Source organism: Leptosomus discolor, chromosome 12 (assembly GCF_034619465.1).
Source record: "Leptosomus discolor isolate bLepDis1 chromosome 12, bLepDis1.hap2, whole genome shotgun sequence".
NCBI classification, from domain to species: domain Eukaryota; kingdom Metazoa; phylum Chordata; class Aves; order Leptosomiformes; family Leptosomidae; genus Leptosomus; species Leptosomus discolor.
The window spans coordinates 719,416-737,832 of NC_141402.1; the positions used below are offsets into that span (position 1 = coordinate 719,416).

General features: G+C 51.7%; 1 protein-coding gene across 2 annotated transcripts in view; it reads left to right on the forward strand.

Annotated features, from left to right (window-relative positions):
* Nucleotides 1-17,990, forward strand: part of RMDN3 (regulator of microtubule dynamics 3) — a 30,555-nt gene extending 12,565 nt beyond the window's left edge. For both annotated transcript variants that reach the window (XM_086472400.1, XM_086472401.1), the window contains 6 exons: nucleotides 8,389-8,464; nucleotides 9,092-9,169; nucleotides 11,375-11,473; nucleotides 13,826-13,879; nucleotides 15,709-15,789; nucleotides 17,615-17,990. In XM_086472400.1, the coding sequence (XP_086328526.1) occupies nucleotides 8,389-8,464; nucleotides 9,092-9,169; nucleotides 11,375-11,473; nucleotides 13,826-13,879; nucleotides 15,709-15,789; nucleotides 17,615-17,668 (442 nt within the window). In that variant the 3' untranslated portion in view covers nucleotides 17,669-17,990. The remainder of the gene's footprint in view (nucleotides 1-8,388; nucleotides 8,465-9,091; nucleotides 9,170-11,374; nucleotides 11,474-13,825; nucleotides 13,880-15,708; nucleotides 15,790-17,614) is intronic.
* The last annotated feature ends 427 nt before the right edge of the window (nucleotides 17,991-18,417 follow it).

The following is an 18,417-nucleotide window of genomic DNA, read 5'->3' on the forward strand; positions in this document are numbered from 1 at the left end:
GCTGTGCGAGGCTGTGACTGTGCAGGTATCATCAGGGCCGCATTTTTTCCTGTGTGCATTGTTTCATGTTGACCGTAATTTTATGTTTTATCAACTGCTACTTCATGCTTATGGGTGGCTTAAGATGCAGTTGTGCTGGTTTTCAGTGCTCATTCCTTGTTCTCTGTGCTGTATTATCTCCTTCTGTTGCACAAATCATTCCCAGTTTTGTTGGCTTTAAGGGGCAATGCTTGTCAAGCAGGACAGAAGGTACTTTGCATACAATTGTTGCTGCAGGGAAAACGTTTTTTCCCCTCTCTCAGTGCCTCATCGTTACTGCAGTCGTGAAGTCATGACTGGCATTTTGAAGCCACAAACAAAGAAAATAACTTTGTGAAGGAGAAGGGGTTTCTGAGTGCCGGCGCAGGCAGCACTGAGCGGAGCGTGACTGGCTGCAGCTTCGGAGCGTTTTGTGGGTGGGTGGTTTGGAGGCTTTGGCAGCGGGACAGTAAGTGGTTTCTCAAGAATGGCAGAGAAAGCAGCGAGTGTCTGGGACTGTGTCTGGACTAGCTTTGGGATCGGCCCAAGTGTGGAGGAGAGGCCTTTCATGGATCTCTTGGGTCTTCCCCACGTTGGATTTGGTTACAAAGCTGCTGCTGTAGTCACTTGCTCTTGGAAGTGCTGGTCCCGAGGGAGCCGTCTCCGCAGAGCTGGTTGAAAGGGCGCTGGGGTTTGATGAGGGCCACAGACGAGCCAGCCCTTGTGCCGCGGGGCCGATCCCCGGCTGCGCTCTCCTTGTCGGCACCGCTGAGGAGTACGGGAACGTGTGAGGGTTGGGGGGGGGGTTGGTGTCTTTAGTACCTTTGGGGTAGATCTGTGCGTTGTACCAGGAGTGCTTAGTGCCGTATACTCCTGTCTTCTAACTGCCCCATTCTTCCTCTTGATGCAGACCTCAAGCTCTGCTTTCATTGTCGAAGATCTCTGAACAGATCGGTACTGTGTCCAGCTGAATTCCTTGCTCCTCAGCTGGTTTGGGCTCGTGAGTAGGAGGACAGAGCAAGTCCGTAGCTCTGTTCTTGCTCGCTTTTAGGGGTGGATGGAAGAGGCATCGATCCTTGCACAAACCTGTTCCGTTTGCTGCTTAGACGTGGGTATGTGACATCCTCACAAATGAAGGAGAGGAACAATCGTGGCCTTGTTAGAGTCCCCTGTCCGTTTCGGTGGGGCTGGCTGCAGCGCAGCTGCAGGCACGTAAGAGCAGCGCTCGGGACCGGGGCAGGACAGCGAGCTGTCTGTTTGCCTTGGCTTCCGCTCCTCTGGTTAAAAGGAATATTGGCCGTACCGCCAGAGCAGCGAGGGGTTTCAGAGGTCTCTCTGGGGAAAGGTTTGCAGGTGCTGTGTTAGCAGCTGTTGTTTGGGTTGAGTGTTTCACGTTGGAAAGGAAATACTGTTTGCTGGCTGCTGAAAGCTGTCGCTGCAGGGGAGGCAATAAGCTTTGGCCCTCTGGGAGATACTGTCCATGTTGCAGGGAAGCGGGAGGAGGGGGCGTTCTCGGGCTGGGTGAGCCTCCGAAACGTGCCCTCTCTTCTCGAGTCTGTCACTTCGGTGGAGCACCTTGCGCTGGTGTGTGGCAGCCCTTTCTGGTGCTGTCGGTACCGCTGGCTGCTGGGGGTAGGTACAGCTTTTTGAAAAGCGACAGCCTTCTGGCTGGGACTCGATGGTAGCTTTCATCTCAACACCCGGCGGTATTTCAGCACTTAACGCGGCACGGATTGCTGCCCAGGCCTGGCCAGGCTTGAGCTGTGTCTGGATTTGTGAGCCAGGCGGGAGTCAGAAAGTCAGAAAGTCACCTCGCCCATCTCGCCGTGGTGCGTGCCGGGTGTACCGAAACTGTCCCTGCTGCCTAGAAACTTCTAGGGGTGGGGTTCGTCCTGTCCCCATCCCTCCCCTGCGCCTGTTTTATCAAGTAGTGTCTTTAAGTATGGAGGTATAATCTATATAGTAGTACATATGATATATATAACTGTATGGATTTTTCCCAATACCAACCTAAGCCTTGTTTTTACTTCTGTCCTCTCTAGACAAAAGTTTAAGATGAGGAACCATTTGTCAGAGAACACGATAGCTGTTGTATTCATCCAGTGTTTTGAGAGAAAGCAGACCCACTTGTCACAGCCCTTCAGTGTGGTGGTGTTCTGCAAACCTCCTGTTCTCAGTGCGGTCTTGGGGACTCTATCCAGTCTTTTTTTTTTCTTTCTTTCCTTTTTAATGTGTTACTCCAAGATTGTATATAGTACTTTAGCTGAGGCTTGCTAGTACAGCGTCATGTCATTGCCTTGGGCTGCTTATGATGTACTGTAACCTTTAAATTCAATTCTCTGCAGTCACCCCCTGGTAACTGATGAATTTCCTAGCATATCCTAGTCTGCAGCCTATTTACATTTAATCTCTACTAAGTTACCCAACTTAATGGAGTTATTTAATAGCATCAGTGTTGTGGACGGGGGATTTTTTTGCCACTCCATTCAATGTCCTTTCGTTCACAGGAATTTTCAGAGAACAGTTAATCGTGGAAGAATTAGGGTAAGGGAGATTCGGGTAATTTACTCGCTGCAAAACAAGGTCATGTTCTTCCTGACGGGTACTTTTCAGAGCAGACCAGACCGACCTCCAGCGGTGAACCTCCCACGTTCACCCTTCCGTGAACTGCAAACCAGCTTTCTCCCGGTTGCAGCTGCAGCTCATTGCCCTTTGTTTGCTTACAGGAGTTTCACAAAAAGGTTGTGAGCGATCCTGAAACTTAATACACATCACTCTGTCTCTTTCGTCCTCGTTCCCTTCTCCAAAAGCAGGAGATTTAGGTTATTTTGGCGTTTTGTTCTTGTCCCTCTTGTTGGCGAGGCTGGGAATTCAGGTTGCTAGAAATGCCGGCATCCCCTCTGTTGCGAAGGCTTCTGCCTGAAGCCCGTAAAGCGGTGTAGGAATTACTCGTTTGAGCGTGTTGGGCTCCTGCTTTCATCTTGCTGTGACTTGGTCAGATAAAGTAGTCTTTGTGGAGCCTCTGGCCCTTGGGAAGGGTGAGGCTTTGCTCGTAGCAGGCTCTGGCTGCTTCCGCAGAGGGACGAGAGTCGTCGTGAGTTGCTTCGGTGGTCATGTGTCCTTGTTGGCTCCAGTGGAGCGAAGCTGAGACGTTTGTTACTTGGCAGACATGAGCCATAATCTGCCTCGACTGTGCAACAAGTAACAAAAATAAAAAGAAAAAATCCAGTATTGTCTCAATTTTAAAAATTACAGTTGTTTTCACAGAAAATATGAAGACTTTCATACAAATGTCTGGGCGTTCAGGAATTTTATGGCTTGGCAATGGGTTAATGTTCGTGTTGCCATAACCATGGCTCTTGTGGATTCTACTAATGAGTCAAACTCATATGAGGTCTCCTGCAGTTGTGTAAGTAACGCTGAAGTCGTTCCCAAACTCATCCCGAGCAGTCACGAGAAGCCTGCAGAGAGCTTTTTGCATAGTTTTGCTCCCAGTTGCCATATCACTTCAGCTAGAACTGTGTATCCTCTTGCTGTTTCCACCAAGTTGTGCAAGCCCGTGGTGGAGGACAGCTGCTTAAAGGTAAAAGCTTTGCAGCAGGTCTGTGGCAGTTTTAAGAAATGAGAATTTCTTGTTTTCACTTGCGTACCTGTGTGCACACCTGCGGCTAAAATCGAGGTACCAGTCTCTGGATTAGGAGTTAAACAGTTTAATTATAGTCGGTTGAGGAAAAAGTTCCCACATGCAAGTAAAATAATTTTAAAAACCCCCAAACAAACAACCTGCAGACACAAGTCTGGGGCTTAGGAAGTGGCTTTTTTTAAGCCATATATTAGTCAACTTACTTGGCATTATGCAGTTTTAAAACTCCGTAAGGGGAATTAACAGGCGGAAAGCTGTCAGTTTTGTTGTTTCACCAGAGCTGATGGTCTGCAGCTAAACCAGTAAGTGTTCCTGTATACATCCTTGGTTACTTTTTTCCACAATTTAAGAGCAGCTGCAAATGTTTTTGTGAGTTGGAGCAGGGATGAAGCCGATGTTCATCACTTCAGGTTTTTGATGTGATCCCCTAGTGTGAAAATACACATATAAAATCTTAATCCCCATGGAAAACTGAGACAGTGACAGTAGAAAATTAGTGGTGCTTTAATCCAGATTATGATTTATTGTGCTTCAATTTCTAGCATCCAGGCCTTCATCCTCGAGTACCCTTTTCAGGTAGTCTGTACGTACAGATTTGTTATCTCCACGTAAATCTTGGCTTTTTTTCGGGCCTCGTGCTGGGCTTTTGTCTCCCCTGTCAAGCCAGCAGGGCTCCTGATGGATTCTCACCCTTATCTGGGAAGGCGTGTGACCAGCAGTGACATGGCTTTCTGCAGAGCAGGTGGCATTGTTCAGCGCGGAGCTGGCCCGCAGCCCGCAGCCTTCTGCTGCTGGAGGGGCAACGCCAGGCTGAGCTCGGGGCTCGCGCGCACTGGGAGCTTAATGGGGCGACTGGGTGGTACGTCGGGGTGTGGAAACCCTCCTGCGTGGGCGCTGGTGGCCTGTAAGGAAGGGGCATCTGCTGGCAGTGCTGCGAAGTCCATCCCGATGGGGAATTATTTCAGCCTACCTGGTGCTCTGTGAATTTGCACCCCGACCTCCTCGCTGAGCTCTCTGGGCAGGCAAGCCAGGAGGAGGCTTCTACTTCTGCCTTCCTCGTTTGTCCCTTCGACCTTGTCTCCCCTTAGAAAAGCCAAAGCTTTTTCCCCAAGCTCTCTGTGACCAGCCGGTCATTAATTTCAGGTTAAGTCACTGGGAATTCTGCTGTCTCTCCCAAGGTACTAATTCCTAAATTAATGATGATTTTCATCTTTGGCGTGGCACCCTAAATACCTGCTAATTATCTGTCTCCTTCCCTTACTCAAGTGAAGAGACTGACCTATATCTACTCAGTGCACAGGAAGGTGCAACACTGGTAATGCTCATAAAATAGTGGGAAAACTTCTAAATTCTTTATCAAGATGGATATTTTGGAGCTCTGTTTCTCCGTATTGTTTACCTGGTTAGAAAAGTGTGTATTCTTCTAGCTTTTGTCTGACTCTGGTAACTGCAAGTTGAGCTCTGACGAGGATTTTATCTCCTTGGCTGTGTGTGACGAGACCTCTCTTGATTTAGTAGCGACGCTGCTTGAATGGCGCTGAAGGATTTGTGCAGGCGAGCCTTGCGGTGTGCAGCTCACGGCTAATGCTGGCTGAAGAGGGATATGTGGGAGCTCAGTCATTTGTTGGGTGATGCGAGGAAATGGTAGTTAAATTCGTACAGAGCAAATTTTGATGTCAATAAAAGGAAAGAACTCCCATGTCTTCCCGCTGTTGTCGCTGGTCAGACCTTCCTGTTTGCCTCGTCTCCGGCGATATTAAACACTCCGTTTCACTTTTATCGGTTGGCTGCAAAGTAGCTGCTTCTCCCCACTTCTTTCCCCTTCTCCTTTCACTCCCCCTTGCCTCACCATTTCTTTTTGATTTACTGGCTGCCTTATGCAGAAGGGAGGACCAGCACACTCGGCTGGCGCGTCTTCGAAACGGTTAAAAGAGATAAGAGATGTGTTTGGGTTGGCAAACCCCCCGGGCCGTGGAGCCGAGGTGCTGGGCCGCGCAGAGCTGTGTATTCTGTGTTCAGAGGCCAAAAGTCCTGCTGCCATGGGAGTCAGCCAGAGTGCAGCATCGAAAATGAAGTTTCTTCAAAGCTGCCTGTTCCGAGCTCGGGGATTTAAGCTGGAAGAACAGAGGGTCTCTCATCTGGTGGTATCTGCTTGCACAGAGCCTACGTTCTAATAAAGGGGAAATCCTTACTGAGCTGAGATTCCTGTGGGAACTTGCAGTTTGACCAGCGTCAGCAGCTTGATGAGCAGTTCTGGTTAATAATTAGTCAAGCGATATCCTAATATGAGCTTTCGGTAACTGCTGAGGCATCGATCTGAGCAGTGCTTCAGAGGTTGCGTGCTGTTTACAGCAGATGAAAATCCCTTTCCCCAACTCATTATTTTTAATCTATCCCGTTACTGCTAGTCAGTCAGTCCTGCGACTCGGCACTGCCCCTCGTGGCATTCGCCCCGAGGCGTTTCGCGGAATGAACGGCTCCAACCGGCCAAGGCAAACAAGCGGGAGAGACAACAGCAGAAAGCCGTGTCGGCGCTGCCGAGTGAGGAAGGGAAGTCGGGATCCGAAGAACCTCCAGAGCCTAAAATCCCAGAACTGCAGAGTCTCGCGTATGAAAGTCACCAACCGGCACCTGGCCCTGGCCCTCGGGGCGCGAGCTGGGAAGGGAGGTTCACGCAAAGGGCTGAGACCAGCAAAGCCGGCTCGGGTAGAGCCGTCTTTTCCTGGGACTGCAGTGAAAAACCAGTTCAGGCGTCTCTTACCTGGGTGTTTTTGACCCTTTGTTTCATGACACACAGGCAGCATACCTATTTGATGCACCGTTGCACCAGGCTGTTAAAAGATCTCTGGTATCGCAGGGCTTGACGTGCTGCTGGAGGGATCGGACTGAACGAGGTTGGTGTCCCGTCGGACTGACGGCTGCTCTGAAGGGGCTCGTCAGGCGTCCCTGGGAAGGACGGGGTAGCACGAAGGGAGGACGTGCAGCCGGTTAGCTTCCATGTTAAAAAGGCACAGCGTTTCCGTGGTTTGTGGCAAAACCTTAGACTTGACCTCGCTGTGTTTAATGCCTGACCGCGTATTCGGGAGCCTAAACAATGCGGTTATAGGAGCTGCGTTCTGGCAAGCTCCTACGCGTTAGACTACAGAGTACATGATTTATTGTATAGGAATATTTCATCTTGTGATCTTGGCCAATAAGCCTTTTATTGGCTTGTATTTCTAAACCCTAGTCGTTGTGGTTAGGGATATTTAGCGCAGGCTGATGTTTGTTGTGAAACAAACTGGGGGAGATCGCAAAAACACTTACTTCATCCTCTGCACGTCACAGATCGTGGCAGTGCAGCTGGCAGCTTTTTCAACTGGGGGAAAAGGGTTTTACCCAATTAAGGCATCACTCTGGCAATCTTTTCCATTATCGCAAAAAATAAAGATTTTAGAACTGAACCACAGGGTTTTTTTCACAGGAAAATTAACATGTTAAAGACATGAGATTTAATGAAAAACTTGTAATATTCAGGAGACTCAACTTTGTATTGTCACACATTGAGAATTCAGTTTGGGCGAGAGCAATGAGGTGTGAAATGTTTTGTGGGGCTTTTCGTGACACTGAAGCAAGTGTACTTGGAGATTCAAAAGACTTCCGACAGATTCCCACGCAAACGTCTGCTGTGGTTAACCATGACCAGGGGTGCTGTGGGATATCGTCTGGCGAGATGAGACGGGGTATCCCGCAGTGCTGAGCTGCAGTGAAAGGCGCCTCAGGGCAGATTTATTTGCGTCTTTCTTCTGTCCAGGTTTGTTTTTTGAAAGAACGAGGCCTGTATTACTCGTTTGTCCGTCCGCTCCACCTGACATTTTGGAGCCAAACTCAAGGAAGAGGGAGAAGCCTCTTTCCCTCCACAGCTCTTGCCTCGGCAGGGGGTGGAGGTCAGAGACCGAATCGGGGCGGGCTGAAGCTTGAATCCCCGTGTGCTGTTTGGCAGCGGTGCCCTTGCACGCCGCTGCGATTTGGGGTGTCTTGGGAAGCAGTGCGGGGGGGGGGGGAGGGGGTCTGCACCGCTGTGGTGCGGGGAGGTGAGACGGGAGGGTGCGAATCCGTGGGTCATTAACCTTCCTTGACTTTCACAGCTCATGGGAGACCTGGTTTGGCTAGGTCCTGGGCTGCTTGGGGTCAGACTTGACGATCTCTTGCCAGACAAAACCCAATGGCTTTGCACGTGCCACCCTGAAACCGTGTTGTTTTGTTTCCCGAGTTCGGTGGCCGTGCGGGGCTGCAGGACGTAGGTAGGTTTTCCCCACGTTTTCCCTCGAAGTAGACAGCGCTGTGCTCCGGGCTGGGGGTTGGCGCGGAGGGTGGCTGCGCGCCGTGGCGGGTTAGCGCTCCCCGTAGTGCGGGCTCCCGCCGCAGCAGCGGTTCCTCCCCCCTGCTGCGAGCTGAGTGCAGCCGTGTGGGGCGTAGGGCGCTACGTAGAAGGCAGGCTTTCCAGCCGGCAGGGCCCTGCGCTTTTGTGGCACATCGAACCGCGCCTGCTGACTCGCCGGCACCCTTCGAGCAAACGCCTTCTCCACGGGATTTTTCCTGCGGGTAACGGGTGTACGGTATTCCTTGTTTTCCCCAGTAAGCTGTGAAGCTTTAGTGCACCTATATAAATACACATATATCTCTTCCTTCTGAAGAGACCCACGGGATGTAAATGGTTTGGTTTCATGCCAGTCTCCTCCGTGCAGGTACGCTATTCTCTGCGGGCATTTGGCGGAACATGAGAGCATTCAGAAGCGCATTCAAACCGGGTATGTTTTTAAGGTGAGTAGAACGGGCGTGCTGGCTTCTGTGTAAGTATGGAACAGTTCTTATTTCTGCAAGTCAGGAAGGTTGGCTCCAGCTCTTGTTAGGGAAGCGGTAGGTCTGAGAGATGTCCGAGGGGGTGGTTTGGGCTGAGGAGGGTGGTTCTAGTGACGTGTGATGAGGGTGACTGGTCTGGCTTTGCGCTTTTGCTGACTATAATCTCAGAAAAAAGAAGAAGAAAAGTCTTGCAAATGAATTGTGTGTGTGTGATGAGACCGAGAACTTGAAACATGGAATTACCCTGTGGTGATAAGAGGCAGCACCAGCTCTTTTTCAGTAACTGCCTGCGAGGACGCTTGCGCCCTCCCGTAAATGCAAAGCAGTTATTTTTCAGAGAGGGATTCATCTGCCTCAGGTTCCTTTATTTGCCTTCCATCCACAGCGGGGATGCTGCAGGGTACGGGGCTGCACCTGGGACGGTTACTGCGGCACAGGCCATGTGTAGCTATTACCTCCCGTGAGCTGGTTGTGTCAAAGCTCTGAAGAGGTGTTAGAGTGAAATGAATGTCAGCTGTATTTTTGTGTGGGGGTGTTGTGTTTGCTTGTAACAGACATGTGATGGGTGTTGGTGCTGGTTCTCCGTAGGAACACATTGATAAAGCGATTGAACTGAAACCAGAGGATCCAAAGTCTTACTACCTTTTGGGCAGGTGGTGTTACCAGGTAAGACAGTTTATTACAGCTTGTTGCTGTTTTCTTCCTGCTTGGAATTTAACATCCTGTTGGAATGAAAGACAGGTGGATTCAAACCACCAGCTGTGGGGACTGAGGACACTCTTTAGTGGCTGAGCTCAGGTGTTGTATCAGGAAGCGCTGGCGTGGAGATGTCCTGGTTGCTTGAAGAAGTAGTTTAAAGGTTGCACTTGCACGGGGTCTAGAAACTCTCCAGCTCTGTCCTGAAGCAGTGCCGAGAAGAGCGCTCCACGGAGGAGACCGTAAGCGTGTTGCGTTCAGAAACCTCGTCTGAGGTAGAAGCTCGTGTTCCCGTCCGGGCAGCACCTCGGTGCTTTTATGAAAGCACTGCTGGAAGCGCCGCCTGCCAGGACACGGCGCCGTTCAGCCTCGCAGCTGCCCCCCTGAGCTGCTTTGCTGGCCTCGGGAGGCCTCAGGCAGCCCGTCTCCCGCTCGCCTGCCTCCCGGCGAACCCAAACCGCTGCCTTCGTGCCGGCGGCGCCGCTCGGAGCCCGGCATTGTGAATGGTGCAGGTTTGCAGCCAGAGTTCGTGGCAGCTCGTAGAGGGGCTGCAGAAGGAGTGAGCTGCCGGTGAGGACCCGGCCTGGCTGAGCCCGTGTCCAGCGCGTTGCTCTGTGCCCACGAGCGGAGGGCAGGGGAGGGCGGAGGAAGGCTGGTGGAGTCAAGACACACGTTTAAGAGCACAAAGAGTGCGGTTTCGTATTGGCAGTGTCGTTTGCTCTTGCTGCTGTAATACTCTTGTCCTGGAATCAACAAAAGGCTGCAGAAGTACGTGGTGTTCCTCGGTGCCATGGAGTGAAAGCTGCCGGGCTTTTTGCCGTTACGCTTGTTGAGTGCCACTGTTCTGCTCTTCATTTTTCCCCGTCTTTTGTCTCTTACCCAGAGGGAAGCTGTTTGCTAAAAGTGTTATTTCCAAACTGCTCTGAACCGGAGCTCTGAAGGGCTCGGGGCTCTGGGCTTGGTTTTTTAGTCACTGCAGGCGGCATGAAAAGGCAAAGAATGGATTAGGAGAAGCACTAGTTGCAAACTAGCTTACTGTTCCCCATGCTTTACTCCGTGAAATAAAACTACCTTCAATCCTTTAAGCGCATATGGATGTGATCAAGGACATTTCAGGGCTGGCAAGAGCTTCTGCACACAGTATATCTGTATAATCCTTTGCATGTGGTTCCTCTGCCCTTGCTGCACAGCGTATTGGAGGTATTAGAAGCAGCGTGCTGGCTGCTTTATGTTTCTTGACAGGGAAAAGCTTGGAATCAAATACCATAAATCAGATTTAGTGCCTATAAAAAGAAATAAGAGTCTGCAGTAACTATCTGCTTTTCAGTTTACACAATTTGAAAGCGCTTCGCTGCTGTCAGAGCCAAAGTCACATTGCAGAGATTGTGGCCGAGATCATTGACACCAGTAATTACAGAGTGGCAGTGAGCTAAAGCAGTGGAAGCTCCTAGCTCCCTACTCCGTTGACTTTCTACTAAGCCTTACTGCTCGTAGAGCTGCTGAAGCTATGAAATAAAACCAGATGTCTGTAGAAATATGCTAGTGCTTCTGCTGCATTGTAAGAATTGCACAGTATGAAACAAAGGAGATTTTATCCCAAGTTACAGCCTTATGCATCCTTTCCCCCACTGGAATTTCGGGGTGTTTCTCATTAGAGAGAGAAGAGAATAAGATTTCATGAAGTAATTACAGTAGCTACCTATTTCTCAAAATGTGACTCTCTGTTGGTGGGAAGGCTTCAGCCTGCCCCTCTCGAGGGATCTTTGTGGGGTCCTGTACCAGAGTTAAGCCGGGAGGTGGGAGGGCTCCACGTGTCACCCGCTGCCCTGCGTAGGGGGGAGCTGCCGGGAGCTGGTGGGGCTGCAACGGGGCGGTGTGGGGCTGGGGCCCACCCGGGTGTAGAGACAAACCGTGCTTGGAGCGTTGCGCCCGTGGCAGCTGATGGGTGCCCCGCAGAGGCTGACCTGCGGCCTAAGCTGGGGTCAGGGAAGAGCAAAGGGGGGTTAACTCCATGGCTGGCCCTGGATACTCATCCAGGATGTGCCGGCACTGCCGAGATCCCTGGCTTGCTCCCAGGCGCCCGAGCCAGCTACAAGAAACTGTTCCTTGTCTGGACACTTTTGCAGGTGCTGTGTCTCTAGTGGGTTTGACAGCTTCTTCCTACCGTCTCTGCAGGTTTCCCATCTGGGATGGCTTGAAAAAAAGACTGCTGCTGCCTTGTTTGAAGCCCCCCCTACAGCCACCGTACAGGACGCGCTGCAAAACTTCTTACGGGTAAGGCAGTCTGACCCCACGGGAGCGGCTGGCCGGGCAGCGGCAGTCCCAGCGTGGAACTGGCGTGCTTGTGTTCCGCCCAAACTCGCCGCTCCCGGGGTGCTCCCTGATACGTCTCCATTGACTGGAACTGCTGGAAGAAAAGCTGGCGGAAGCAAACATTTTGGAGGCTCTGCTGTAGAATAGCCAGAGAGAGGAGCGTGGTTTTGAAGACGTCAGGACTAGACCCAAAGTGTTCAGAGCTGGTTTTAAGGGTTTTGGTTTTCCTTTTGGAAACTGCGTAGTGGAGCTGTTCATTGCTTGATGCTGAATGCCGGGGGTCTGTGCTCTTCCAGGGTCGGTGAGATCTGTTTGGGCTCATCCCTGGGAATGCTTGCCCAGATACAGTCTGTCATTTAATTTCTCTCAGAATATTTTATTAAAAGGCTGTCTGATTAGGCCGGACTTCTCCATTTCAGACTTTTGCAGACAACTACTTCAAGGTTTCAGGGACACATTTCTTTCTAGAAAGAAAGTAGTCCTAAGAATTCCTACGCTGTAAGAGTCCTACCCTCTGAATGGCTTTTTTTTTTTTTTTTTTTTGTCCTCCTGTTGATGAAAATGAATTTAAGATGTGGCCTGAGCCGCATGGTTGAGCATGTAGCTCTTGTGGCGAGGGACTGCACAAGATGAATGAATTAAACAGACTGGCTGGGCCTGTGAGAACTACTCTTAAGCACCTCTGATGAGGTGTTACAGAGACAAACTGCCCTGGCACTTTATAACTCGTTGATTGGGCCGGCAGTTCTGCAGAGCCTCAGGGAATATCGTACTTGTTTCAGTTTCTTATTATTTTGCTGAAGTGCCGTTGTTTGAGAGGGGAGCTTGTGATGGGTATCTGCCCTAGGCAGCGCACTTTTCAGCCAAAGTGGTTAAATCATTTCAGAGGTAGGTTTGAGGCAACCTGTTTTGTTTCCTTTCGTTAGAAAGGTCGCACGTCACTTTTGTGGGTGAGGTAGAGCAGCACTGCGGTTTGAAACAGGAACTTGCATTTTTCTGGGGTTTAGCTTTGGTCAAATACAGAGAGAATTTTACAAGGACACAAAACCATCCCTCTGGAAGCTAATTACACCCTGGACAAGTGCACCTCCCGTGTGCTCAGCAGAGCCCAGTTCAGCTTTCAGCCGCACTCGCCGTGCCGGGGGGTATGGAAGTCTTCCTGCAGACTGCAGCTCGGGGTTAGGCACAGGCTGAACGAGGTCTGAGGCCAGACAACGGCGTCAGGAGGAGGAAGGTTGTGTTGTGTTGTGCTGTCAGGGCTTCCTCAGGCGCCTCGGCAGAGCCCGCTGGGAGTTGGAGTGCAGACGGGATACGGGTCAAGCCAAGGGTTCGGGGTAGGAACGTACCGGAGCAAAGCTGCTTGGAGAGTGAGGGCTGTGGCTGAGATGAACGGGAGAAGGCAGAGGCACCTGAGTAACGGGGAAGCTGGGATTTAGCAGCTGGGAAGGAGAAGATAAAAACTGGGGGAAGATTCCTGAGGTTTGGTACCAGCATATTCAGGAGAAGCCCAAGCAGATGAGGCTGCCTGGGCAGGGAGGTTAAACGCAGGGCACGCACACGTGCAGGAGGCCGTCAGGCTGGTTTGACAGAATCACAGGATGGTGGGGGTGGGAAGGGACCTCTGGAGATCATCCAGTCCAACCCTTCTGCCAGCACAGGGTCACCCGGAGCAGGTCACACAGCACTGCACCCACGTGGGCCTTGGATATCTCCAGGGAAGGAGACTCCACAGCCTCCCTGGGCAGCCTGCTCCAGGGCTCTGCCACCCTTAATGTAAAGAAGTTTTTCCTGTGCTCCAGCTTGTGCCCGTTGTCCCTTGTCCTGGCGCTGGGCACCGCTGAGAAGAGCCTGGCCCCATCCTCTTGACTCCCACCCTTTACATATTTATAAGCATGTTAAGGTCCCCTCTCAGCCTTCTCTTCTCCAGGCTAAAGAGCCCCAGTCTCTCGGCCTTTCCTCCTAGGGGAGATGCTCCAGCCCCCTCCTCATCTTGGTAGCCCTTAGCTACTAGGTTTTCCCTTGGCTTCCGAGTGCTCCGCTTCACCACCTCGCCCTTCCTCCGCGCCCCCTGCATTAGGCGAGAGGACGAAGGTTGTTCACAGAGTCACCGGCGCTTTGCGAGAATCTGAGGGCGTTACCAACCCAGCCAGGCGAGCCTGAGGGAGGCTCTTACACTGATCTAAGGGGTTTAGTCCTCTCTTCTTATTTTTCTTAAAGAGATGCCATAAGCCTGAGAGAGGCATTAACGGTGTCCTTTGCATGTCCTAATGTCTGCTTGTCTGCCTGTCCCACCCTCCCCTCTGTTCTTTGTAGGTTGAGGAACTGAGCCCAGGATTTTCCAAAGCGGGAAGGGTCTACATTGCCAAGGTAACCGGTCACTTGTTGCTTTCTTTAGGTCAATCAAACGCTTCTAGGGTAAGAAATGTTTGTATTAACAGTTCGTCGTTGGCTGTGAAGTGCTAAGCGCGTATAAGTTCCTCCATGCAGAAGCAAGATTTTATAAGATGATAAAATCTCTAAAAAAGGCCAAATCATCTAGTGCAGAGGCATTAGAGTTTTGCCTTTGGGTCATCCAGCGGAGCATCCTTCTTGGGTCTTAGCAGATCAGGTTCTGTATAAAGCAGCACTGGTAACTTGTAAACTGCAGGCTGGAGGTTTAATCCTCCCGCCACCGTGGATTTCTGTGGTGTGCACAGCGGGAGGATCGCGGGGCAAAGCAAAGGGCACCGTATGTCTCTGGTTTAGTGATGCAGGTGGGAGTCTTGAGCAATGGTCAAATCCACCATGCGTGCCTGGAGCTGGAGCTCTGAAGACCTTTGTGTTGAGGGAATAACTGGTTCTGAACTCTTCAGTGTTCAAATTGCTGCTTAATTCCTACAACCTCCTGCTGGGGTCTAGAAATATTTAAAGCCCAAATAACTTTAGAAATATTAGCCAGAGTGGGCGTAGCAAAGAGTAGCTGCAGTCATTCCCTGTGAAATTGCTGAATTCCCAGTGGCCCAAAGGATGTGAAGTTTATCAGGGGAGCGTGCAAGTCGTAGGACCTGCTCGGTCTGGAGTGCGTTACTGCTGGAACCTAGGCGCAGAATTTATGTCGCAATAAGCCTCTCGTTAAAGGAAAATGAAGGTGAGGGCAGAGGAGGAAACCCAGCAGGAGGTGGAGCGGCCTCCCCGCCAGCTGGATTTTGTCTTTGATGTGTTGCAGCTCGCTGTGTGCAGTTGGTCACAAGTCGGTTAGGTAAAATCAGCTGCCTGCTCGTCAGCCAGCCCTCTGTTTCTGGCTGCTGAGGTACCATGGTGGGGTGGTTTTTTCCAAATCCCGGGCTCCGTCACTTTGGGTCACATCCTTAATCACAAAATGTTAAAAAGTGCAATTGGCACCTAATTATTTTGCCCTGCTCGCAGCAGAGCAGGTCGTCCCCTCTCGGAGCTGTCCCACAGCGCAGGAAAACCGCCAGAGCACACGTGCTGTGGGGTGGCATTTCAGTCTGAAGCGATGGCCCAGCGGGAGATCAGCCCTTCTCCTTCCCCTGGCTGTGCTGTGGGGCGGTCACGCCAGGGTTAGGGGCGTTGCTGGGGGGTCCTTCAGCAACCGCCTCCTTCGGCCGTGCTGCTTCCGTGGTCCCCAAATGCTCCGGAAGGCCCCAGAGCCTTCCTCTTCCAGAGGGATGACTGTTCCGCTGCTGTTGGAGGAGAGTTCGTGACGGGAAATATTTCACACCTACTGCGGAGCTGAGAGGCCTGTACGTGTTGGGGGTTCCAGTGCTTGCCGCTGAACCTCATTTGTAACGGCCGTGGGAATGCAGGCTTTGGGAGGTGATGTGCTCTCCGTAGGGAGGTTTTATGGGGAGAGCGGTGTGATGAAGAGCGGCTAAGTGGAAATAAAAATAGAGCTTCAAAAATGGTGAAAATCGCAGGGACGCGTTAAAATCTCCAACCAAAAAACCAATCTCCTTGCCCAACCCAAAACCAAACCAAAAAAGGAGATCTAGTATTCCGTAACGTGATGGTGATTATAATCCTGTGTGAATGAAGGACACTGCAGGAAGCGTCAGAAGCCTGAAACCATACGGAGCAAGTGGTTAAGAGGCAGGAGTAGGTCCTTTCGGCAGTTGCCAGGGTCTGTAACTGCTCGGTTACACTTGCTGCCGTTTTTCCTGTTTCACTCTTCTCACGTCGTCCTTTTCTCCTCCCAGTGTTACAGGGACCTGGGGAACAACACCGCAGCGGTTCTCTGGATGAACCTTGCCGCCGAGCTGCCAGTCCAGACAAAAGAGGTAGAGGTCTCAGTGAGCCCATGTGGGTGATGAGCACAGATAAAATGGTCACAGAGACAAAATGGGTTTTAAAAGATGTTCCCGCTTGTAAGCCCAGGTTTTAGAGTATTTTGTTCCCTAGTGTGGACTCTCTTCTTCTCTTGGGACCTGTTATCCAACTGCCTAAAGCCATTCAGCAAAATAATGAAGAACATTCAGAAATGGAGAGGACCTCTGGTACGGGCTTAGAGGCCGAGCGCACCACGAGGCAAATCCCGGGCTGCTGCGGGGCGAGGTTAGGGACGGTCTGAAGGCCCAGCGCGTACCCAGCGCCGCAGCCCGGCACCCCAGCGGCTGCAGGACCTCCCCAGCGCCCCGCCTCGGGGAAGGTTTGTTCCCTTGGGCGCTGCCGTGCCTGGCCAGCTCCGTTCAGATGGCGCCACTTCGGCTGAGGGCTTGTCCTGGGGCTGGAGCGCTGGGTTCCCGCTGCTGGTGGCCTGCGAGGCCTCGGAGGAGCTGCCCACGTTGAACTCTGCGGGCGCCGAGTTCGCCCCTGAGCTCCCCCAGGCTGGAGCCGATGGTGCTGAGCCGTTCGGAAGTTTGTGTGAGCTGCCCGGCATCGATTTTTTTTCTTAATATCCAGGGTGTTTCAGCTCTTGTGTTACTTCTGCAGGGTTTTGGCGAGCAGACTGTACTGTGTTTTAGGAACTGCCGTCTGGCCGCGTTCCCCGGCTGGGAGCTCCTGTGCACTTTCCTTTTCTTGTGCACTTTTCCCGTTAAGCAGAAGCTGCGTAGAACGAGCCCTCGGGTTGCTGCCAGTTAGAAACTGAACAAAACCGGCTCAGCTTTTAATATTAGTCTGAGGTTCTTTGCACTGCCATGAAAATTGCAAGCGAAGTAACGTAGGCAAGGTCCTCCAGCTCTTACAGTTTCAGCCTTCGTCTGGCAGAACAGACGTTTCAGAAGGCAGAGTTGCAGAAATTCGCAGCGTTTTCAGGCCGCTCTGTTTTTAAGGCCATCGTTAGGTTTTTTCGGTTGCTGTAGCGAAAGTGTTGTGCTGGGGCTGAAACCACAGGTATGCAGGAGGTCCTGGCCGAGCGCCTGGCAAGGAGCTGCCTTGGCTGTGCAGGGCACTGCCCCGCACTGCATAAACCACCGGGCTGCTGCAGGCCTGGGGAACCAGGGCACGGGGCAGGACCCTCTCCTTTCCTGCAAAGGACGTTCCCCGGCTCTGCCTGGTGAGAGCTTCCTCGCTGGTCGGAAATCTCTCTCAGCAGAGCTGGTAGAAAGAGGATTTTTTTCCAAAAGACCGAGAAATAGATGTGTTGGAGGCATGAGAGTTTAATCAGAGAAGCCTTGAGATTTTCAGGAGAGAGCAGGCGGGAGCTCCAGGCAGAGCAGTCACGAACAGTTAATTCTCTCTCCTGCTCTGAAATGAAAAGTGGGAGCCGAGCGAGGAAGCCAGCGCTTCAGTGGCTTTGCTAAGTCTTTGCAAGTGTTGGTTCTCGTCACCAATCCAATAGCTTCCATCACGCTGAGAAGGAAAAACAAAGGCTTTTATCCAGACTGTGGAAGTCGGGAGGGAGCAGAGGTTTGAATTCTGCTGGCCCGGCTGTCGGGTCTCGTCTCTCAAAAGCAAACGTAAGAGAAACTGTCTGTGATACCTGGAAAACTTAAATAGGCTTCAAAGTGGGTAGCGTTGGGAGGAGAGTACAGGGGAGGGAAAATGTCAGGCTGGGGGTATCCGTAAAACCTGGTGTGGGGCTGGAGGAGAAAAGGGAAATTCTCTTTTTTTAATCGTTTTGATTAGGCTGTGTATTTCTCTCTTCTCTCCTTGCGTTTCCAGGATGCAGAAAGCGAGAGGGAACTTGAAGAGATGCGGTCAGTCTGGGAAGAGTGAGTGTGCGCGGGCTCGCTCCCCTTGGTGCTGCACAGACAGCGACGTTCCAGTTCGAGGGGTTTCGTGGCCCTGGCAGCTTTGGTGGCGCTTCAAGGACAAGCCACGAGAGTTTACAGGGGAAAGCCACGCGGCAGCCTCGTCAGCACGTCCAGGAACAGCTCTGGGTGGGATTTAGTCGGATATAATTTTGTATTATTTTCCCTCTTACTGCACTGCCTATGTTTGATTTTAAAAGTCCTTAAAAATGTCAAATTCCTAAAACCAGGGGTGTGTGGGTGGGGGTGTATGGGCAGAATTTGTGACATAAAAATATTTGTGATGATCTGTGTGTCAGAGATACGTGTGAGAGAGATGCTTTGTGGTATGAAATCCGTACGCAGGTACGTACAGATTCACGTAGGCCCACGGGTACTCGTGGCTCCAGCTCTACCTGCCGGCAGCCCGCGCCTCAGGCCTGCTCGCTGCTGACCCCTCTCACCCGGTGGCCGGGGACGCCTTCGCCCACAGGTTTTTTTCAGATGAACCGTTTTCTCTTTTCCTCAGCAGCATGTGTTACTGGAGCCAGGTGCAGGAGCTGATTTCACGCCTTTCACAGGCGTTCAGGGGAGAGAAGCGTCGAGCCCTGTGCTCGCCGGTCAGCGTGCCGCCGGTTTTTCCCAGCGGGATGCGCTGGGGGCCGCGGGATGTTCCCACTGCCCTCAGCCCGTGACTCCAACGGGCACGGACCCCGTGAAGGGACAGTTACAAAC